Source organism: Cupressus sempervirens, chromosome 3 (assembly GCF_028749045.1).
Source record: "Cupressus sempervirens isolate cs-2001-9-10 chromosome 3, ASM2874904v1, whole genome shotgun sequence".
Classification (NCBI taxonomy): Eukaryota; Viridiplantae; Streptophyta; class Pinopsida; order Cupressales; family Cupressaceae; genus Cupressus; species Cupressus sempervirens.
The window spans coordinates 838572521-838597102 of record NC_143120.1 but is presented as its reverse complement, the minus strand read 5'-3'; the positions used below and the strand labels follow the sequence as shown (position 1 = coordinate 838597102).

General features: G+C 32.5%; 2 protein-coding genes across 2 annotated transcripts; both read right to left on the bottom strand.

The window, feature by feature from the left end:
* Positions 1–898: 898 nt before the first annotated feature.
* Positions 899–3167, bottom strand: LOC149569394 (uncharacterized). The gene is made up of 2 exons (XM_089817739.1): positions 2510–3167; positions 899–1372 (listed from the first exon to the last, which is right to left on the bottom strand). The coding sequence occupies exons 1-2, from the start codon at positions 3069–3071 to the stop codon at positions 1041–1043; spliced, it is 894 nt and encodes a 297-aa protein (XP_089673865.1). The 5' UTR covers positions 3072–3167; the 3' UTR covers positions 899–1040.
* Positions 3168–22449: 19282 nt separating this feature from the next.
* Positions 22450–23156, bottom strand: LOC149569393 (uncharacterized). The gene has a single exon (XM_089817736.1). It carries the CDS (start codon positions 23092–23094, stop codon positions 22495–22497), a length of 600 nt encoding a protein of 199 aa, XP_089673862.1. The 5' UTR covers positions 23095–23156; the 3' UTR covers positions 22450–22494.
* Positions 23157–24582: the final 1426 nt, after the last annotated feature.

Sequence of the window (24582 nt, the reverse complement as noted above, 5' to 3'; positions counted from 1 at the left end):
CACATTACTCTTCAATTATAACAAAATTATGCATAATGTGGAGGATCAAAATAGAGTTCTTACTAGGCTATCCCCAATTTTCACAAGGTTCCTTGCTCGAACTTGTTGCCACCACAAATGTTGCACGCTAGGGGTCAAAGATAGAACATCTTCTACCATTGCTTTGTAGGATGAAGTACCACTAAAAGAGGGTGTAAAAAAGGGTTTGAATAAGAGTGACAAGGGTCACGAGGACAACAAAAAGAAATCTGAGGAGGTAAAGGATGGAGATGAACATCTCTACATGGGGTAAGTGATCACTCTGTCATATAGGGCTGGTCTTCTCCAAGAGACAATAATAACTTGTAGAGCTTTCTTGAGAGTTTAACAATTATCCTGCCTCTAACATCTTCACCTATTTTGAATCTTTTTAATCAAAAGATTTATTATTATCAAAGTGTGAAATCATAAAATAATTAATTTTATATATTTCTTTCTTAAGTTGTTCTTTCTTTAATTGTGTTGGTTGTTTAAATTTTGCAAATTCTTTATTTCTAATATTTCTATATTCTTTTTGCTGTATTTTCCTACTTTATCAATATTACACTATTTTGAACTCTACTTTATTAAAAATGATTTTATTGATACTGGTTCTTCTAATTTTTAGAATTTTATTTATATACTTATAACTACCTTTTAAATTTCATAGTATTAAAAAATCTTTTTATCAAATGATAAATAGAATAAATACCCTTAATTACCAGATAGTAGAATTCCTTACGCTTATATATTAAAATTTAAATAAATAAAAATAAATAGTTGATACATTAAAGTAGTTAAATTATCCAAAATCATAAACTATAATAAAAATTTACTAAAATACAAAGAACATATATATATCGTAAAAAGTAATCAAACATTGTTCAATTAGGCTTTGTATTTTTATTATTATTACTTGTTGATGTATAAGATGCTAAATGTTATAATCTAAAGTGAAGCTTATAATACATGGCTGAATTGCAGTAACTGGGAAACATTATTGAGATGACACTTTTCCACACTCATTCACTATCAGAAGATAACTGAGCAGATTGAGATTTTTCTGATAGTTTTAAGCTCTTACTTTTCTGCATGGCAATGCTAGTTTTCTTATTTAAGTGACGTCGTTGCTTGACATACTCAAAGCACTGCCTCATAATGCTCAATGTCTGAATGTCTGTGTTGAAATTATTCTTCACATTTCTTCCCTCACCAGAATGTTCTGCAACATAATTGTCAATACACTGCACAAAATCCATGCCCATCATCCGAGCAACTTGTCTTGTTAGCTCCTGCAAGTCCATTGCCTTCTCTACTTCTTTCCTGTGCGTCAATACTACCACAAATTGAAGCCCTACAAAAGACACAATAGATATGACATAAGAGCCAGGGAAACAATTTAGGAATTTCTGTTATTGTATGGGGTAAACGTTTTGATTCTTCTTTCCCCTTTCTTTATTTTGATTTATTTTCTTTGACTTCAAAAAATTAAATTTAAATTAAAAAGAAACCGGTAAGTTTAAAAAGTCTAAGATGATCTAGTGACCCAAAAAAAAATGTATATTGGGGGATCAATTTTTAGTTCCTTACTTTTTGAACTGGAGTAAATTTGCAGTCTTAAAAGATAAATGACTGGTATTTTTTTGAAATAATTCCAATCAATTAATTTTAAGAAATTCTAATTTAAAAGAAACTTAAATAAAAGAGTCATTAAAAGTTTATTAATAATTGTATTAATTAATTTATAGTTAATTTATATATTCTAATTAGAGAGTGGAGAGTTATGCAACTTCATGATATTTATAAGGTAACTATTACTAATGTGTAGTAAAAGGTAAAATAAGTTATTTAAGGAAAATGTATTAGTTAGAGTGTGGTTATTAGGCTCCAGTGGCAACTAGTTGAATGAATGATTATATTTGATTTTTTAATTAAATAAAATAAGGGAAAAATGTTGCTGCTTATTAGGATATCTGAAATAGGTAACATTACTATATAGCTAAGCCACACCTCTAAAGATCCACCAAAAAAATAGCAATAGATTTGTAAGTTGTTAACTATGTATTCTTTGTGATATTGTGTAGCTTTTGAGTCAAATAGGGTTGTACAAGAAGTGAGCTTATTCATGGAGGAAACTTCCTAATTAAGCCTGCTTGGACAATCATCGATGATCACATCCATTCATTCTAACAAGAGATGGGTTCTTGTGAATAAAAGATAGATCAATAAGTTTGACTCATAACAATATCACAGTTTAACTCAACCCTAAAAAAAGGTTTCCTATTATGTATTCTTTATCTAAATACATACATGCCCATATTATCTACTCTACACTAAACTATAGTTGACTTTTGATTTTTCTTCTAAAAATACTAATTTTTTATTTATTTTAAAAATAACTGTAAAATTCCTCTCAACCATTAATGATAGAAAAAAAAAAAAATCTACAATTATCCAAAAATATTGAGAAACGACAGTAAAATTGTTTGACCTTCTTCCCGAATAATTCTGGCCAGATTTGGAAGATTTTGAGAATGAGGTGCTCCGGCGGCAGCAGCATCTGCTCTGATAACTATGACAACACATTCGGGAGGAGGAACGTCCCTCTGCTTTGAAATCACTGCATTTTCTCCTCTCAAAACCGCTCTCACTTTCTCCTCGTCCAGAACATGAGAGGCTGAGAAGGTGGGCGTGTCGATGAGATTAGCGAGATATCTGGGGTGCATCAACAGCTTGTTCTTCACCGCGAACACCCTCTTTGCGGTCGTCGTATTCTTCGAGGGCCCCGTCTCGGCCCGCATGAGTAGCGGCCCATTCTCCTTACACAAAACTCTAATGACTGTGTTGACGAAGGCGCTCCTCCCATGGTTCTCCAAGCCCAATATCAAGATGGTTGGCGGATGCTTTGAAGTCGCAGAGATCTTTGAAGCTGTGTCTCTCAACAGCCTGTACTGCTCCTCTAGCACTCGGTCACATGTTATTTTCCTGTATGCGACTATAGCGGCGGCGGCTGCAGCTGCTGCTGCAACCAACTGTATTATTGTAGCTGCCATGATCTAAGGGAAAACAAACAGAAATATGTGGAATTTAATTGAATTGTATTTCGCAAGGCCTTCATGGCGGCTAGATTTGAAATATATATTTCTCATGTTTTTAAAAGCAAAATTGTGCATGTTCTAAGGTGAAGGCTACGTAAATGCCACAATTCCATTCTTGTTGTCTGCCATGTTTTCTTCGACACGAAGGTTTTTCCTTGTTATCATGGCATAAATTTTGGTGCACGAGTTATTCCAAAGCAAGTATTGAAGGCAAATGTCCGCGGAGAGTGGGCAAAGCGGTCTTTTTGAGCTTGCTTTTTACTGTATAAAATTGGAATCTCTGGAAGACGGTAAAAATAAAATTGAAGCAACGTATAGAGGAAAGTACTTACAAAATCGGCAAGTCATAATGTGCAGATGCATCTCTTTGGAGTCGTACAATCGACGAACTTGAAAAGAATCACACTTTCTTTAAGTAGTGCATCCAAATTTGCTATGGATCAATTTAAATGCCCGCTATATCCCATAGCGTGCCGATTTGAATTGCCATGTTGTGCATTTTTGTTATCTAACTTGCTAATTTCTCTATCCAAGAGTAATTGTATTTAAACTTGTTTTGGTGAAACTGCTGACCGCAAGAGTCAAGTTTTCTTAGAGCGAATCTTTTGACTAGACTTTCTTTTTGTGGTTGTGGAAAAGAACGAATACAACACATTTTAGTCAATGCAAATGTACTGGATATTTTTAATGTAATAATAAATTTCCTTTTGTAAATTAAAATATTATTATAATAAATATCTATTAAATGGTAAGAAGCCTAATGAGCCTAGGATAATGGAATGATAAATGAATGTACATTTAATATCTTTAAATAATATGCACATAACAATATGTACTAGGTTAGTTTCTATTGAGACTTAGTGAAAAGATAAATTCTTATTGTAGGATTGCATTTACTGTGAATTATTCTATTAGCAATTATGATAGTGCCACAAGAATAGGGTTAGAAATAACATTTGTATGTAAAGTGGGAATAACGTGCAGTTTGTGTCCATTGCTATGTGAGAAAGGTCCATCTAGGAACATTTATAGATATTTAAGTTAATACTTTTAGTTATCTACAAGATCAACATAATCTTGTTAGTAATAGAACATATGTCTCCTTTAATTGGTTACATCCATCATATGTAGGGAAATGGAAAGAGGTATAAATACACTATTTTACATTCATCTAGTTAAGAATGATTATTAGTATATTTATTTAATTAGATGTAAGTATGATTCCAAATCAATGACCATTTTTTATTTCCTCTCGAAGACTAGAAGGATTTATTACCTTTATCTTCACTTGCTCCACCAATCCTTCTAAGCATAGAGATTTATTCCTTTGCTTGAATTCAATAAGATATTCCACAACTATCCTTTTGAAGTCACCTATATGAAATGCTCCATTGATGTATAGTGTTTTGACTAAGCCAATTCTCAAAATTAATACACTGGATCAACCATATTATTCTTTCAATCTACCTTCAATTGAAATATATAAAAGTAGTGATGAGACTGTGCCCTCATATCACTTTCCATGGTGCAAACATTCACAAGCCACCCACTCTAGATGTAGGGAGTAAATATTTACGGCTTCTCCTTGATAGATTAAATAGTAGATGTTGATTTTCCATATCCAAGTATGGGACTTTTTCTATCTAGTAAAACATAGGTATATCAACCTTGTCCAAATATTCTTGCAATTACTTGATATCCTAATTATGAATTGGACTTTTCTTGATTTTATAAAAAGGTTAAATTTGATGATATGAATATTAAAAAAATAATGTATAATGTATAATTTATTTTCATTGATCTATGTGCGAAGTGTTCAAGGATAAAATTTATTTTATCAACTTAGTTGCCTTTTCTTTCCATCTATCTTCTTTTCCTCATACCTAAATTTTAGCTAGAAATAATGGAAAAATTATATTTTCTTGATCACGCATGCACTTCTCCTTCAAAAATGTGGTCATGGAGTTCTTGGATATATTTTAGACATTGCATAGATTTAACTAACATTTCCATCATATCTTTGAGTACTTGTGATTATTATATTTTCCTTGCATACACATTGATCATTATATCAAACATGACTTAAGTCCTTTATTCCTTTTTAATGTTACACCCCCTTCATTATACCCTATTGTTTCCCCCAAATCATGTAATCCCTTGATCCATAGTTTGGTATAGGTTTAAGGCTTTCATAAAAAGCTAAGATACCATTAAGTGTTTCTTCTCTTGAACATCTCCTTGATTAAATATCCAATTTTTGAACTTTTTTTTCCCATTCAAGATGTACTTGTTCATTATCCTTGGCTTACACAAAATTTAAATGATTAGATTATAAAATAACACTTGTAGCCAAATAATTAGAGCCCCCACTATAAAATACACTCTTCCACATGCTACTTTCCTAAGCTCACAAGATTTAGAAAATGGCTTATTTTCAATTTGAAATCTTATGAAAAAAGTGAGATTTCTATAGGATACAATAATGACAATCTTTATAAATGCCCAATATATATGAATTTTTATGATCTCTCTACTAATTTTATGATAATGGTACTATCCTATCTATTAAGAACTCTTAAATTTATTTATCAATACCAATCACATATATACATACAATTAATTTTATATGGATGAATTCCCATAGTAAATCTTAAATCTATTTTTTGAATTTCATCTCAAGAATATTAGGGCATAATTAAATTTACAAGCTATGTTCAATGACAAATATCATAGAGTTTCATATTGTTCTTTAGATGTTACATGGGTGTGTGTATGAATTTATGTATATAGTCTTTATTCTTCACTTCTTCATACTTTTCTTTTAGCAAAGGCCAAAATATTTGACTTCTCACCTCCTATGTTGATACCTTCAAAATGACTATCGGATTCTCATTAGCTTAATATTAGAATAAGGCTAGCTTTTGTCAAGATTTTGAATAGTATTGAATCTATATTATTAATGTTTTCTATATTTTAGTAGAAACTTGATAATTAATTTTTAGAGACCTCATCAACATCCAATTCTATCTTTTGTTTTCTTTTTCTTTTGTAATATCAATGTCTTCAAATAGGTGTGAGACTCATAATCAATTTGTTAAACCTTTTTGGATCAACATAGAGACATGTGAGTAGACTCCATAGATATTCATCAAATCTATACCTCACTAGTTCTAAAACCACTTAATTAAAAATTTAGACAACATTCAATTTTATGGTTTTTCTTTGTAAAAGAAAGATAGACTCTTTAATCTGGAGGAATGTAGTACAATGCCTACTAGGTGATTATCTACTTTGATAATCTATCTCTTCTACATTGTGGTATTCATGTTCTTAATCTTATAGATATATTTTAGGAGTATTCTTCTCTTTACATGTGTTATAAAACTCATATTAAAATATCTTCTTAGAGGGTTTAATTTTTTATTGCATGGGGATTTTTCCTTTCTTTAACTTTTTGAAAGACCATTTAGCATGGTGAGACATGTGTGAAGACCAATATCACAAATTGATATTTAAGTGATTAGTTATCTTATTTAAGTGATTTCTATTTATGCCAATTTCTGAATTGATTAACAATGAAAACTGCACAATGGAAAAGATAATTGATTTATGCAAAAGAAATACCCTAAACAAAATTAAGAGTAGTGCAAACCAAGTTATTAAGGCATTTTAGAATGAGATGAAGCAAAGGTTTAGGATTCCACCATTAGTTTTGAGTAGACACAAGGAGGATATTTGTTTTATGGTTGATACATATTTCTCATATATTGAAGTTGTAGAACCATAAATATTGTATATTGACCCTCTTGGCTATGAAGTTACGCTAGAGGATATTGAAGGCTATGTGAAAGAGATAATTAAATCACACAAAGATGAATAGTTTGAAAGGTTTGGAATCTTTGAAGAGAACATGCAAATGGCTTATCAAGCTAATCTTGAGAAGTCTGCAAAGAGAAAAGTAGAAACTATGATGAAAAAGATCATGTAGCTAGTATAGATGACTCCTGAAGAATCTACTACAGTAAGGAAGATAGTGGTAGGAATGAAGAAAATTGGTTAGGAAAATATAATGTGTGTGCCACCATTGGCAACCGTATGACCGTCACCATCAACCCCAGCACTAGCAGAAGGTTTTACAGTTTCTAAACCTTCAATAAAAACATCTACCATTCCATACGCAACAGTTACATAAGTGCAACCATAGTTTACTCTATCCCCATCAGTTCAGTCTAGCAACGATGATGAGGACGAAGTCAGAATCACCGAGATCAAGTCAGCCAAAGAAACAAGTAAGTTTGCTAGATTGGTAGAATTAAAACAAGAAGTAGTTTCAAAGTAGTTAAGCATAAAAGAGTCAAAAAAATTTCTACGGGACTAGGCAAAAAATTGAAAAAATTAATGAAAACACATAGGAGGAGAGCACAAGTAGTAGATTCTGGAAATGGGGAATCATATAAAGAGGAAGCAAAAGTAGAAAATGTAGAAGAAAGAAAAAAGAGAAAGAAAAAGTAGAGTAAACCAACAAATAGAAGAAACAATGGAAATCAAGGATAAAAAAGATAAGTATCGCTATATATGATATTTCACATTTACTCGAACTAGACAAATTTCTAGGCTTAGCATGAGTCGTAGTAGAGATAGAGGTCTCAACTAGATAGAAATAGTAAACACATAAAAAAAAAAAAACACTAGCTAACATCAAGTCCACACAAACCAATAATTTTAAAGCAATTTCAATCAAATAAATTAAGGTTGTTAGGTCATCAACTAGATTCAAGTCAAAGAAGTCCACTAAAAAAGGAATAAACTCGATCAAAGGAGAAAGGGATGCCAAAGTAATAGTTGGAGATGAACTTGAAGGAGAACCTAAAATAAGGGAATTATTTCGAAAAGTAGGGATTAAGTCCACAAAAGAGAAAGAGAAAAAGTTTGAATCCATAGGTAAAAAATGTTAAAGTGACCTAATTTTCTGTTTATTAGATTCTTATGAAATATTGTACTAGAAATCTAGAGTGGGCTTGACCCAAGTAGAAGAAAATGAAGTAAGGTCTACTAAATGGTTATAGGAAGGAAAATTTTGACGAAAATATAAGACATGGGAATCCCACCTTTGTTATCTGTAGACTCAAAACTAGTCACTAGAAGACCATGAATGCAAGGATAAATTTCAACCTTACTAGTAACTAGTGGGTTTAACTGGTTAGAAATCCAAGTACACAAAGTTTCAAGTGGCAAAAAATAAAATACAAGTATAAGGGAAGAGTTACAAAGACCTGATTGAATTATCTATGGAGGGACTGTGGAGCATATTTATAAATAAATTATTGACTATCAAATTTACTGAAACAACTAACTTAGAGACAAATATCCAATATTTCTGTTTGTGAGGTGAAATAATTTTAGAATTATTTCTATAGGGGTAACACATAATTAAAAATATCCACTACCAAGTTGCATTCAAGAGAGATCAAAGATAAATGATCTATAATTTAGAGGAGAGGAACCAATAGTTGAGCGAGGTCCAATAATCGATCACCCTATCATGAACATAGAATCTAATCTTCCAACACAATTTTACTACGTATTGTAATTAATTGATCTATTTGTACATATAAAAAAATCTAAATGTTGATGAAAAATATACCAATACTTGTACACACAAAAACTTATAAATGTTATAGAAAAAATAAATAAATGAATTCATTAATGAGTGAAATAAATAACTTTTTGTCTCAAACAAAACATTATAGCGATGTCATAGATGTGTGCCACTCAAAACATATTATGCTCACTTAAATAAACATTGATTTCTTAGTGTACAAATACTACTCTTATGTGTACAACTATTGGGGTAGCAATGTATATGCAAAGAATAAATCATATCGATAATATCTCTCATCACAAATATAAAAGGTGAATACTAATAAATGCCTTGCATTTTCTTATGAAATGTGTGAGATTGTCAAAAACTTTTAGTGTTCAACTAATGGTCTATTTGTGTTGGTTATAGGTTGTATTTTATATAATAATGTGTTATTTTTATAACAACAAATAACATTTTTTTGTTAAAGTATTTGTCCTTTTTTGTTATATACAAAAGTTATATATAACAAATATTTATGATTAATTATAACTATTTCATCCATTTAAGTTACATATATGTTACATTTCATATAGTTATACAATATTTAATTAACAATATTTTATGCAATATTTTATTAACAACAAATGATAATTTGAAACTCAATTATTAAATATTTTGGATTAAACTTTGGTTGAATGTTTCAAAAGTCATTTTTTGGACACATCTCACTAGGTGCACCATTTTAATGAGTTGTGTGATGAGTCACAACTTAAAAACTTAGTTGTAGGTAGTTCAATGTCCATTTTACATTTCTAAAAAAACAAAAGTCTTACGATATCCCATGTAGCGGCTACATGTTGACGAAGTTAGCCCCCATGATTACATGTTGCATGCAGTCTCCAATAACAAGAAGGCATAATTTGAAAATGGAAGAGCATGAGCATGAGAATCCATCAGGGAGGAGCATATATTATTACTAAACTTCTAATTATAAGCTTATGTGTGTGTGTGTGTGTGTATGTACATATAGAAATATGTATGTATGTATGTATGTATGTATGTATGTATGTATGTATGTATATATATATATATATATATATATATATACATACATACATACATACATACATACATACATACATATACATTTACATATAGTGATAAGTTCTATAAAATTTACCACAATGAACAAAGGTTGCATTATCACATGATATTCCTCATGATCTATGTACCTCATCATCCTATGTTTACAATGGAAAACACACCATCATCATTTTTTGGATGGGTAAAATGTTATAATTTTACTCAAGTGATATTTTGAAGAGAAGTCATTTAGTAAAATTTTGTCTATTTTGTATTTCTTATGAAAGTAATGTATGAAAGAATATACTTACATTATGATACCTTCTATGAATTATTATATCATATGAACCTACTTTCATATCCGTCATCAAGTATAATTGTTAACCTTTTATGAAATGCTTGTGAGTGTTACATGCTTACTTTATATATATGGTCATTAAATATTTATGTCTTTATCATGGAGCAAAGTTTTCCCTTATCCTATTTATAATATAGCTTTTCAACCAATTTGGATGAAATATGTTGATAGATTTAATTATTAATAAATAACACAATATTACATAAAATCTACTCATTCCCGTAGCCTTTATCCATTCATGTATAAACCCATATCCCTTTACACTTATCCATTGCCTTATCCTTGTAAACATACACTTACATACATCCACATAACTATCATATTTATCATATTCACTTATGTCTATATTGTCATATATTTATGATGATTAATTATTATAATTATATGTTAAGATTGAACTGGCATAAATTCACAATTTACCATTATATTGTAGATTCTTACCTGATAAAAATACACCAATTTTAAATAAACTTTTACCTTTAGTATCAAATTTGGATAATTTAAATTTCCCAAGACTGTTAATACATACTCAGGAGATCTCCTAACTTGGACAACTGCACCTACGAAGGCCTCGCCGAAATTTCTTCTCACCACCCACTCACACTCATTCAACTCTTAATAAACCCTGACTAATTTCAAATTATTGATTGATAATGAGTTTCTATTTAATTTCAAGCTGTGCCTTTTAAAATTTGGTTCGTTAGGTATTCTCAGTATTAGTAACATTTAATCTGAACAGTTCTGTAAAACTTTGCTCAGAAACAGACAGAGGCTGAAATTATGGGGATATAACAAAAATAAAAGTGTTCAGAGAAAATATAACCGAAAATTATGCTGAGAAAACACCCACATAGTTTGGCAATGGCAGTGAAGATGTTTATAAAAGTGTACCCAAAATTTGCTGGTTTAGCCCATCTATTCCGTTTACTCATCAAGTAAGATTTATAAATAGGTTATTCCAGGGTTTGTATGCAAGATATCCATAGTTTTAGAGCATTTCAAATAGTTGAAGTTTGAAGTTAAAAGAAAAGAGTAAATATGTGGCAGCTCTTATTATTGACTGCTGTTGCCGTAGGTAGTGGTTATATTGCAGGATGTATGATGCAGAAGAAAAGAGACACAAGGCATCATTCTACCAATAAAGAAGAAGAAGCGGTAACAAGCGTGGCTGCTGTCGCAGAACAGTTTAAAAACCAAGTTGAGGAAGATTATTATAATGATCCCGAATACAGTTGTTTCATATTTAACCTCACTGTTTATGGTAGTGAGCCTCCAATTTATGAAACTACAGATTTGGAGATCAATAAAACTATTGCAAAGGGATTAATTTCCTGATTAGCAATGTTCTTTTCAATACATGTTTTCCAACAGCTTTCACGTTGGGTGAATGTGAATGTAAATTTGTTTTTGTATGTATATTTATTCCAATTGTTTTTAGTTTTTCAAATAGAATGAATTTTGTAGAATTAGTTTTACAGTTAGCTTACGAATTAGTGGTTGTCGTGATTACTGCAAAATCTGAACATTTGTAGATGGTAGATAACAAATGGGTCATGTTTTTCGGATTATACATTAGTTTCAATGGTATTATAACCACACATTAACTATTAAATTTAAAACAAAAAATCTATTAAATAGATCAAATTAACTTTTTTTTTTAACACAATTTTTTATATCATAGGATTGTCTCATTGCTTTTCAATCCAAAGAAAATATTGAGCACCATAGGTGCAGGTTTGCATAAGTAAATGTTGCATATGTGAAGCCGCTTATGTGTCAGAAAAGAAGAAGATTGTAATCCTCAGAATTGCTCGTGTCATATTTGTTAAAAAATAGAAGCAACAGGTCGTGTGAGATATTTGCAAATAATATTATAGCTACTTGAGATGAAAAATAGACGAAGGATAAGTCATTGAAGGAAAGAAGAGACACGATTTCTACACTACGAGTCATGAAACTATGGTCATTATATGAGAAACGATAGGAGGTGAATTTCAACATGTTCAGTGGGAGAGATGCAGGGATTTAACATTTGTTCTCTACACATGCTGGCAAGGTGATTTGTCGTATATGATCAGCAATATGATCTTATTAGTCTCGCCTATTGATAGGGGAGACTATAGTTTTCAATTTTCTTTTAGTCAATAGTGCATGCTTGAGAAACTGTGCAAATGGAAAAAATGTTCATTAATCCTATAGTCAGTGATAATTTTTCTATTAAGTGAAATCCTAGGTTTTTAATTTTCCTTTTCTCATTGCTAGCATTATTTTTCTGAGTGATATTTTTAATTTCTTTTTAAAAAATTTAAGTGAAAATTAGAATAGCTCATTTATAATTGGGCAAGTGCCATTTTTCAAATTGTTCAATAAACATGTGGCAACTTTCATGCAGCAATTTCTTCCATATGGTGGCATCTCACCATGTAACCTATCTCCTCCTGCATGTAAATAGTAACATGTAGCATTGTGTGACCAAAAATGCAATTATGAACTGGAAACTTGTTGTCTTCTTTTGCTATTTTCATACACTATATTTGTCCCATTTCACTCTATTGGTGACATTTATTCTCTATATTAATTCCCATACAAATTCTTCAGACAATTCCAACCAGCTAGTAGGGTGAATAAGATCATCTAGGAAGGTTTTCATGGATACTGTCTAGTCTAGAGTGTGTGAGCTCCTTAATCTAGCTCCTCAAAGGATTAAGATCTCTTCCAGCCATAACTCTACAATTTTGAATGGAAATTTTTGTGTTCTGTTATGAATTTTTCCTGCCTTTGAGAGCTGTAATTGTGTTATGGTATGCAGTTTCGGAAAACTAAAGCTGCATTGCAAAAAAAAAAAAAAAGAGTTTTGAAGCTTGGATTTAGTAAAGTTTAAAACCTTGTGGGGATCTATTGTGGGGTACATATTCAACCTCTCTTGATTTTTATTTCTATATACCCAAAATGTTAACAGGTGCACTAAACTTTGTTCATTTCAGATTTAAGGTTTCTAGAATTAACGCTGCTACAACAACGAGAGAGCATCTCAGCCATAAATGGTAGCATGTGAGACCCTAGGCATTTGTGATCTTTATATTTTTTTAATCATGAATATCCAAATCATCCATGGTGTTCTTTCTACTTTTTTGTTCGTGTATATTATACATTAATTTGTGCTTGTGGCTTAAGTTAATAAATCAAATGAAAAATTCATTTTTCACTTCCCGTTTTTCCTTTTTATTATTTGACCTATGTGCCTCCGTGTTGTAGTGAACAGGGTTAACATTATTCTTCCCTCCTTTTCTCATTTTATCTTTTTGAGCTTTCTATTGTATTATAAAAATTCTACACGCAATTTAACTCAGAAATAATGGTATTGGTTACTATAAATTGTAAGACCTAATATTACTACTGGTTAACTTCTTATGTTACTTGATGGGTGCTCAAAGCCTATAGGTTTCTCCCTGAGTGTATGCCTATCCATTTTATGTACTATGCATTTAATTTAAGCATATAGGTTTTTAAAATTATATTCACCTTTTGCTGGGAGCTTAGTTTTGGATTTTAATTTGTTCTTTTAAAATCAACAAGAATGTAATGTCCCTTACTAGATATACTTAAATATTAATATTGGAACAATCACTTCAGTCCGTCATAGTTACTCAATCCAAACTTGCAATTAAACTATAAAATGTAGAATAGGAACCATATCACTGTAACACAATCATGGGCAATGATGTGCTGCAATGTCTGATATTGCAAAAAAAAAAAAAAATATATGCAATTGATAGTATATTAAGGTGTATAACTTTCTTTGACTAAGCAATATGGATATGTAGAGACATTATCTGAAACCATTAGTTACTGATTCTGATATTTACTTCTATGCTTGCTATGATGGTATTGTTTGTGATCTCTATCTCTATATACTTGTGTAAAATAAAATATTATCGATGACCTTCAGAAGATACATTTATAATCTGCTGCCGTGACTGCTATACTCTATTTCCAAATTTTTGGTTGCTCCATGCATACTTTCTATATATCCCAATGTTGATTTTATAACTTTTAACAGGTATACGACTAATGATTATATGTATTGAAGTAATATTTACGTGTTCACTACTTCTATATCAATCAAGATAACTATTATCGCCTGCTATCACCAATCTGTGTCTGGACATTGAATGCGATGTCTTCCATGGCTACTGGCCTATTGCAGATTTTCTGTTTGGTTGATGCAGAGATATCAAAAACAACAAATTTTTTTGTGTGGAATTGGCATTTGAAAAGTTATATTATGCATTAGTTCCAAAGATCTAAGATATGAAAAGATCATATTAACATGAGTTAAGATGCAATGAAGAGATTAGAACCAAGAGAAAATCTATCATTTTGTTGTTTTCTATGTTGTTGCAGAGAATGGAAGGAACTGTAGTTATTGGCAAGTAATGTAGATATGGTAGTATGAGCCGAGCTTGCTATGTTAGCTGGGCATGTTGCAAATTCTATGATAGCTGAGCTTACAATTGTGTAAGCACTGAGCAATTAATGCTAGATTTGAAGGGTTATATAGTCAATTTTTGACTCATTTGCATCTACCAGATTTTGAAGAGAATGAAGAGCACAAAGGTGAATTTAAAAAGGAGTTTCAAGTGTTTGCAAACTAGATTCAACTGCTACTCAACATCATCCATCAAATTTGAGAGGAATTTAGCTTGTGCCGAGTCATGTTGTTTTGTTTTTTTCAAACCTTACAAAGTGGAAATGAAAACTAGCTCTTCTGCAATAGTTAGGGAAGAGAAGAAAGAAGTTTTCAATGTTCAATTAATTAGTAATGATGTGTGACATCCCCCTTTCTATGCTATTATTGAGATTGTGTATAAGGGAGATCCATTTGGTGCATTATCCATGATACCACCAAAGGTCTTAATGGTTCAAGATGTGAGATGTTGCTACAACGGAAAGATTGAAGAAGTTAGAGACATGGATATTAGAGAAACTTAGGGTTGATGCATGCCCTAGACTTTCCTCAAGGTTTTAAAATGAAATGGATCAGAATTTTGTTGAGCCAAATATATGACAATAAAATTTGGTTAGAGAATGGACCAATTAGGATTACAAAAAATATTGCACATAGAGTATCATGTTACCCTAGCCTAGATAGACCAAAGACCATGTAGAGTAATGCAAAGGAGGTTATTGAGAAGAACACAAGTGCCATGTGGAACATGCAAGGAATGTTAATTGATACAATTTTAGACCCCTTGGTGGCCTTTGTGGTTAAAGTGATAGCTCACAACTTCTTTCATTCAAGTTGACTGAATAGTGTTTCCTACATGGAAGTTGATCTCGACTAGAAGATAGTAAAGAGAGACCATTCGTATGATCTAGCTGAGTTACAACTTCAACAATTGTCAAAAAATTTGGAAGCCATCAAGAAGGCCAAAAGTGCATATTGTAAGTTTGGATCTTTGATTGTTTGCATATTTTTCTATGTGCAAAATACATTCCCCACTTTTTGTATAGTTGCTTGGAAGACAAATAGGTTAGTAACATAGTAGATATTAGAGCTCATTGAGCAACTTGGAGATAATTTTGAGTTAGTAATGATGAGTTATTTTGAGAAATTTAAGAAATCCACAAAGTAAAGATTGAGGATACTTGTATCATTAGTGGAACAACACTACAATGATATATTTGCTAGTTGATGTAGATTACATGTATGTGCAAGAAGAAATACTTAGGGTTAGATGGTTAGAATCCTTGCAATACGAAATCAATGTGGATGAAGCTTCTACAGCCATCACAACTCTACTAGCTAAGGAAATTGACAAGGATGCTATATCCTTTGGAAACTATGATGAGGTTAAATCAAGAATAACAATAAATTTACAAACCGCCTCAGTAATAAGAAAGAAGAACAAGATAATAAATAATCTTGAAGAGAAGTTTGGTGAAGGTGGTGAGGAAGCAGAAGAAGAAGAAGATGATGAAGAAGAAGAAGCACAAGGTCAAGGACCTTTGGAACTTACACAAGGTTTGGGTGAGGATGCTAATGCAGAAGGTGCCAAGGGAGAAGAAGCCAAGGATGCACCTAAGGTTGCCAAGAAGAAGAGGAACTAAAATAAATATGTAGTGGAGAAACTAAAGAAGACTATGATGCAGTCTCTACAAAAGCCAACTATACCTTAAACTAGGTCAAGCACTAGGGCAACCACTACACAAGCTAAAGAAGTTGCTAAGCCTAAAGGAAAAAGAGAGAATGTCACAACAAGGCCAAGCCAACCTACTCAAAAGAATTTCAAGAGATTGAGGAAGAAGACAGAGTCTGATGACTTGAGTCAATTCAAAGTGGTAAGCCACAATCCCTCTTCTAACATTGATAACTTGTGTGAAAATAATAAGACCAATCTAGATTTTTCAGGTTTCACACATGTTGATTTTGATAATTTAGGAAGTGTAGAGAAAAATAATACAGAGGAGGCCATACATGACATGATGACAACTTTTAAGACCACTCTTCTAGAGACTTCCAACTCATTACTAAAGAGTTTATATGATAGAGTTGAGCAAAAGTGGCAATTTATTTTAAATACTGAAAGATAAATTAGGGAAACCACTTTATCCAAGTGATGCTTGAATTGGATAAGAAAATGATTGCTAAGGAAATTAAGAAGCATAAAGGAAAATTTACTCCCAAATACTGAGCATTCTATAATGTAAAGAAGCAAATGGAAGATGTGGTAACCATGAGTAGATCAATTTGGAAATCTATTTATGGGTCCACTAATTCAATAACTAAGAAAGGTGAGCAAGAAGTTGCAGATACTGAAAAAGAGAACCCAGTCAAGGAAGGTTCTATAGAGGGAATTGAATGAGTGACAAAGTAATCCACAATTGGAGAAGACTAACATGATGTGGTAACCATGAGTAGATCAATTTGGAAATCTATTTATGGGTCCACTAATTCAATAACTAAGAAAGGTGAGCAAGAAGTTGCAGATACTGAAAAAGAGAACCCAGTCAAGGAAGGTTCTATAGAGGGAATTGAATGAGTGACAGAGTAATCCACAATTGGAGAAGACTAACATGATGTAAAAGGTGTCTAACTAGTCCCCCACATGATGATCGAGAGAGTCAACATGACTCAGTAAGCATCAAGGATGTTCCTAACACTATATCATAGAATGATAATCCTTTAACTAAAGATGATTTGAAGAAAATTATGCAAGACTCTACTATTGCAACACTTTTATGCAGTAGTGAAATTTGGTTAGAGTGGATGAGATTCAAAAGGTAGAAGTTGCATCTATAGGGGAGAAACCAGAAGGCACATCAAATGTGCCCCCAGAAATTACAAAGGTAAAAGATAAGGAATCATAGGATCTAAATACTAATCAAAGTGTAAACCTTGAATAGGGTGTTGTTACAATAAAGACACCATCTACAGTGCCAACAATTGTCATTCATATGAAAGAGGCATAGGCACAACCAACAACTACATCATTACTGAGCCTACAAAGTTCAATTTTACCAGCCATAATGATTGCTGACAAGGATGGAATAGAAGAGAACAAGGGTAAGGAAGCAAGTTCTATACCTATTCCACCATCACAGGGTGATGTTCAAAAAGAAAGAGAATAGATTGAAGAGTATAAGTTGAATACTACATCTGAGCATCAAATTGCCATATAGACACTAGTTACTTTGCTAGTCTCTACATCTCCTATCAGTAGTCAAGCTCTTCAGAGTCCTAGTACATAAGATATTCCACTACAAATATCAAAGCCGAGTTCTAGCACACCCAATACTATTAAAGTTACATCATTTGAGGATGTAATCTTAGATGATGTGATTGAGCTACCAAAGTTTGATTTGAACACAATCACAATTCTAGAAATGAGCATTCTTCAAGACACTCTACAAAGGAAGAAGAGGCAAGAAAACTTGAGGAGGGAGCACAAGAAAAAGCATTTTTTGCATGAAATCAAAGACATATTCATTGATTCTTTCAGCCTCCGAGAAATAAATAAAGATAAGACTATTATAGAGCAGCTTGTTAGCATTATGGCCAAGATTAAGGATGAAGACCTAGACGCAAATTTCAAATTATTAGAATGATTTGAAAGGAAGTTTCATACCAAAGTTTTGGAGAAGATATCTAGTGCTATTGCACTTAGACATGTTGATCTAGAAACCAAAATGGAAAATAAAAAGAACATGTTAGAGAATATTTTTTCTCTATACACAAAGCTATGAAATGTTGAGATATTTACTAAGGAGACTCAACAAGCTATTGACCAGCTACATGGAGAATTTCAATTAATAGGTACCACACTATAACAATCTCTAGGTAATAGTCAATTTCATTTTCATAGTTTACTGTCATCTCAGAGTAGGCTTGCTGAGATGCAAGCACTAGATGTAAATATTCAGTCTACTCTGATCAATATCTAGTCCATGTTGACACCTCGCATGGAAGTATTACACAAGGAACCGGCCTATGCAGAGACACTATTGAAGAAAGATTTTTCATCTTTCTACACATGAAGGCTTAGTTGACCTTGTTGCATAAGTAGACATTTAATATCAATCCCTAGATGCAACAATAGGAAATTGGGATGCAACACTGAAGATAATAATGGGGATACACAAACCATTTTTGGATAAACACTATCAGTGTACAACCCAATTGACATAAGTGTAGAAAAAGGGGGATTATAAAATTTTGGTGAAAAATTGTTTATCAGGGAAGATATATGCTCAACATGATTAATTGAAGCAAACATAGAAATGAAGTACTTACTCAAGGGGAGTAATAAGGTATGGAAGAGAGACAATTTTTTTTTGATACATATGCAAATTTTAAAATTTTGAAAGTTTTGTATAGAAGTTGAGCAATGCATATACATTGTCTAAATTATTCACACAATAAGGATGTATATACTATGAAAAAGTGTTTTTCCACTCATGTCAAAGGGAGAGATTGTTGATCTCATTTTGGTTTTGACAAGGCTATGAAAAAAAAACATTTACTCATTATCTAGAAGAATTAAAGTGCATAGTCCATGCTGAGTGATTAGAGTGAGCCGAGAAATCATTATGAGCTGAGTGATCAAAGCACTACAAGCATAAGTTTCTAGCTAGTACAATTGAGTAATATTACTAGAATGTGCCGAATCACTCAAGTGCCAAGCAGTTTATACATGCTGAGTTATTTAGGTGCCAAGTAACAACTAGTGTCAAGTTCTACAGAAGCCAAGTTACAACATTTAGAGCACAATGAAGGCCAAGCATCAGAGCCTTTGGATGCCAAGTGAAATTTTTTTGGCATAGTTGTTTTTTATGGCACAAAATTCCATGTAAACCTTTTTGGCTAATATAATCATGAATTTATGATTGTAAGTGATAAGTATGGAGTATTATTTCAAATCCCTATGCAATACATGCAACCAATCATATTAAGAGAAACATTAGGTAGCAATAAGGAACAACCACAACCATTGATTCTAACCTAATCCATCTCCACCTTTGCTTATTTAAGAAAGATAAAACCTATGAAGTTTATCATTGTGAGAGTAGATGAATTCTAAATGTATAGAGAGCATTCATGGTGGCTATGGTGACTATAACAAAGATATGCAAAGTAGAATCAGTCTAAAGGAACAAAGAAAAGCAATGAGAGGATTATAAAGGATAGATATGATCAAAAGGATGAAGATTCAATCAGTAAAGAGGAGATCTAATACTAAGAAGAAAGGTTCTAATTGAAGATTAGGTGCTAAATCATTCTAATAGGTGATGCAGAGTAAATCTCTTAACCCTACAGTCTTAACAAGTTGTTGTAAATCTCTTAACCAAGTGCTTACTTAATTGTGAGTTGAAATCCTTTAGCAAGGTGAGACCTAACATTCTTTTTAAGCCTTTCATAAGGAAAACCCCTCACAGGGTAGATCATAGCTTATGATCAAACACTTTGTAGCCATAATTGGCCACACTTTACAACTATAGTAGTGAAGATTCCCAATTTTACCTTCTCATTGGAGGGTTTGTGGGTAACCAATTTATTATGTCATGTGTTATTCACTTTATGCTATAGATGTGATGCATGATATGTTATTTCAATTTATATGTTAAGTTATGAGTTGGATGTTGGTGATATGTTTTAGAGGAAATTTTTTTAAGTGCTAATTCACCCCCCTCTTAGAACTTACTTTCCCATTGTTATTTCCAACAAGGATACAATCCTCCTTCCACAACCATTGAAAATTATATTCTTATTTCCACTACTATTCCTAGCATTCCTACATATGTTCCACCTCTCATGATAACTTGTACACAAGTTTCTAATCACATAAGTGTTGGTATTCATAACCCTTCACTTTCCTCGATTGTTCCTCCTACCTCCATCCTTCTTCATTATCCTAATAAAATGTTGTTCCTTTCAAAAATTTGAATCCTCTTCTTATTCCTTCCAATCCTACAAAAACATCCTTACATTTTCCTCCTACTTCCTAAAACTTTCCTAGAACATTCAATATGTTTATGACTACTATTGCATCTTCTAATCCTAGCATTAGTATCTTGGTTCAAACTGTCATTACTTTGCAACTACAATTGACTTAATTCAATCAATATAAGTACAACATCACTACATCTGACATTTCTAATCCCCTTTCCATAGATATCCTTAATGTCGTTATCTCAAAACATGTTGAGATACCTCATCTTAAGACATAAAAATAAGAGTGATCCTGTGAACTATGTTAGAACTTTCCAAACCATATATGATGCTTTTTCTCATGACTATAGGCTCATGGCTAAGTTGTTCACACATACTTTTAGGGTCTTCAATTTTTTTTGACTGATTTCATACATTGTATGAAGAATGTTAAAGAAAAAGTTAGTGACTTTATTGGTAGATTCAAACACTTGTGTTCTCAAAATTCTTATCCCATGCCTGATCATGATATTCAACAATTTTTTATTTCTAACTTAGCAAAAGACATTAGAGATAGGTTTCTTCTTATGGAGTATACTTCCTTTTCATATCTTTGTCCAGTGCTTCACCATTATCAATTACAAGTGAGCTAGCTTGAGAGCTCTACTCAAATGGATCCTAATACTCTTGATAATAGTAATGCCATTGTTCATCAAAACAAGTTTTGTAAGCCTAAAAAGTACATAAAATTACAAATGAAACAACACAATTGATGATCAAGTGGATACTACATCCAAAGGTATGGATACTTTTTCCTCTATGCCTCGTCCTAATCATAAATTTACTCCTTTATCTAAATATTTACCCATGATGATGATGTTATTGATTAATGCTAATATTATGAAACTTCCTCCTATTTGTCCTATTGACACTAGAAAACTAATCCCTAAGTTATTTGATCATAGTGTTTTTTCAATATCATCCTCAACCAAGTCATGCTACTCAAAAGTGTTATACTTTGAAAAACACTATTGAAGACCTTATTAATTCCAATGTTATATCACTTTATGCTGAGGTTAATTATATGAATAAATCCACAGAACCTCCTAATCAGATTTTCTAAATCTACGCCAACCCCTTACCTTCACATTCAAAAAATGTCATTAATTATGTGGTTAATCATGTTGAGTCTGAACCTCAATCTTTGATTTTACACTTGCACAAACCTAAACCTAAACCTCATATCACTTTTGGTCATACCAATATATAAGGTAACTATTACTAATGTGTAGTAAAAGTTAAAATAAGTTATTTAAGGAAAATGTATTAGTTAGAGTGTGGTTATTAGGCCCCAGTGGCTAACTAGTTGACTGAATGATTATATTTGATTTTTTAATTAAATAAAATAAGGTAAAAACATTGCTGCTTATTAGGATATCTGAAATAGGTAACATTACTATATAGCTAAGCCACACCTCTAAAGATCCACCAAAAAAATAGCAATAGATTTGTAAGTTGTTAACTATGTATTCTTTGTGATATTGTGTAGTTTTTGAGTCAAATAAGGTTGTACAAGAAGTGAGCTTATTCATGGAGAAAACTTCCTAATTAAGCCTGCTTGGACAAAATGCATGATCACATCCATTCATTCTAATAGGAGATGGGTTCTTGTGAACTACTACTTATAAAATATAGATCAATAAGTTTGACTCATAACAATACCACAATTTAACTTAACCCTAAAAAATGTTTCCTATTATATATTCTTTATCTAAGTACATACATTCCCATATAATCTATTTTAAACTAAACTAGGGTTGACTTATGATTTTTCTTCTAAATATACTAATTTTTTATTTATATAAAAAATAACTGTAAACTTCCTCTCAACCATTAATGATAGAAAAAACAAAAAAAACTACAATTATCCAAAAATATTGAGAAACAACAGTAAAATTGTTTGACCTTCTTCCCGAATAATTCTGGCCAGATTTGGAAGATTTTGAGAATGAGGTGCTCCGGCAGCAGCATCTGCTCTGATAACTATGACAACACATTCGGGAGGAGGAACGCCCCTCTGCTTTGAAATCACTGCATTTTCTCCTCTCAAAACCGCTCTCACTTTCTCCTCGTCCAGAACATGAGAGGCCGAGAAGGTGGGCGTGTCGATAAGATTAGCGAGATATCTGGGGTGCATCAACAGCTTGTTCTTCACCGCGAACACCCTCGTTGCGGTCGTCGTATTCTTCGAGGGCCCCGTCTCGGCCCGCATGAGCAGCGGCCCATTCTCCTTACACAAAACTCTGATGACTGTGTTGACGAATGCGCTCCTCCCATGGTTCTCCAACCCCAATATCAAGATGGTTGGCGGATGCTTTGAAGTCGCAGAGATCTTTGAAGCTGTGTCTCTCAACAGCCTGTACTGCTCCTCTAGCACTCGGTCACATGTTATTTTCCTGTATGCGACTATAGCGGCAGCGGCTGTAGCTGCTGCTGCAACCAACTGTATAATTGTAGCTGCCATGATTTAAGGTAAAACAGACGGAAATACGTGGGATTTAATTGGATTGTATTTGAAATATATATTTCTCATATTTCTAAAAGCAAAATTGTGTATGTTCTAAGCTGAAGGCTACTTAAATGCCATGATTCTATTCTTGCTGTTGTCTGCCATGTTTTCTTCGGCCCAAAGGTTTTTTCTTGTAATTATCTTGGCATACATTTTGGTGCATGAGATATTCCAAAGCTAGTATTCAAGGCAAATGTCCGCAGAGAGTGGGCATGGTGAATTTTTTCAGTGTGCTTTTCGTTGTATGGAATTGGAATCTCGGAGGACGGTTTATGACAAAAGTTTCACACGGGAAAAATAAAATTGAAGCAACGTATATAGGAAATTACTTTCTAAATTGACAAGTGTTAATGTCCAGATGCATCTCTTTGGAATCGTACAATCGACGAACTTGGAAAGAATCACACTTTTCAGGAAAGTATTCCAAATTTTTGCTATCTAAGTTGCTAATTTTTCTATCCTACAATAATTGTAGTTAAAGTTAATTTGGTGAAACTGCTGATCGCAAGAGTCAAGTTTTCTTACATTGAATCTTTCGGTTAGACTTTCTTTTTGTGGTTGTGGAAAAGAACGAAGACAACAATTTTAGTCAATGCAAATAACCTAGATGTTTTTTTAATGGAATAATAGATTTCCTTCTCTAAATTAAAATGTCATTATAATAAATATTCATTAAATGGTAAGAAGCCAAATGAACCCAAGAATAATAGAATGATGAATAATGTATATTTAATGTCTTTAAATAGTACACACATAACATTAAATCACATGATATGTTTAATGGTTGTTCTTCGACTATGGTAGAGGGATCTAATGTCTTGCTGGATGAGGAGGAATCCAAGGAGCTTGCTGATGTTCTAGTTCTAGTAGGGTTTCACTTTGACCTAATGGCTAAGACTCAAGGGGTCCTGTCTGGGGAGTCATCTTTGGGGTCCCTCTCTTAGGTGCGTCCTCTTTTCCTTCTTCTCCCTATTTCTGGTGGTTTCGCAACCCAACCTTGGGAGTTTGCGGTGGAGGATATACAAAAACTTTTTCTTGTGGATTCCAATGGGGTTTTGAATTCTTGGTGTTAGCTTGGTCGTGGATCGATGAGTTTTTTTGAGCCGAGGGACATAAAAAAACTATTCAAGTGGTGCTCTCTATCAACTGCCACCAAGATAAGGTTTGATCATTTAATGATTTCCTTGATGGCGGAGCCGCTAGCTGTAAAAAGAAACTTCCCTTTTAGATTGAGCAAATGTGGTTGGAACATCCAAAATTTGAAAAACTTATTCAAGATTGGTCGCAAGTGAAGGTGGAAAGGTTGGCCATGTTCAAAATTGTAAAAAAAAACTTTGTTTTGTTAAGGATAGAGTGAAAATCTAGAATAAGGAGACCTTCTGTGATATTAATCTTCAAAAAAGGGATATAAAAAATGGGTTGGATGAAGTGTAAATGGAAATC

Coding starts and splice junctions, on each gene's coding strand:
- LOC149569394 (XM_089817739.1), bottom strand. CDS start 3,071: ATGGCAGCTACAATAATACAGTTGGTTGCAGCAGCAGCTGCAGCCGCC. Junction 1,373..2,509: donor CAGAATTATTCGGGAAGAAG/GTCAAACAATTT, acceptor TGTCTTTTGTAG/GGCTTCAATTTGTGGTAGTA.
- LOC149569393 (XM_089817736.1), bottom strand. CDS start 23,094: ATGGCAGCTACAATTATACAGTTGGTTGCAGCAGCAGCTACAGCCGCT.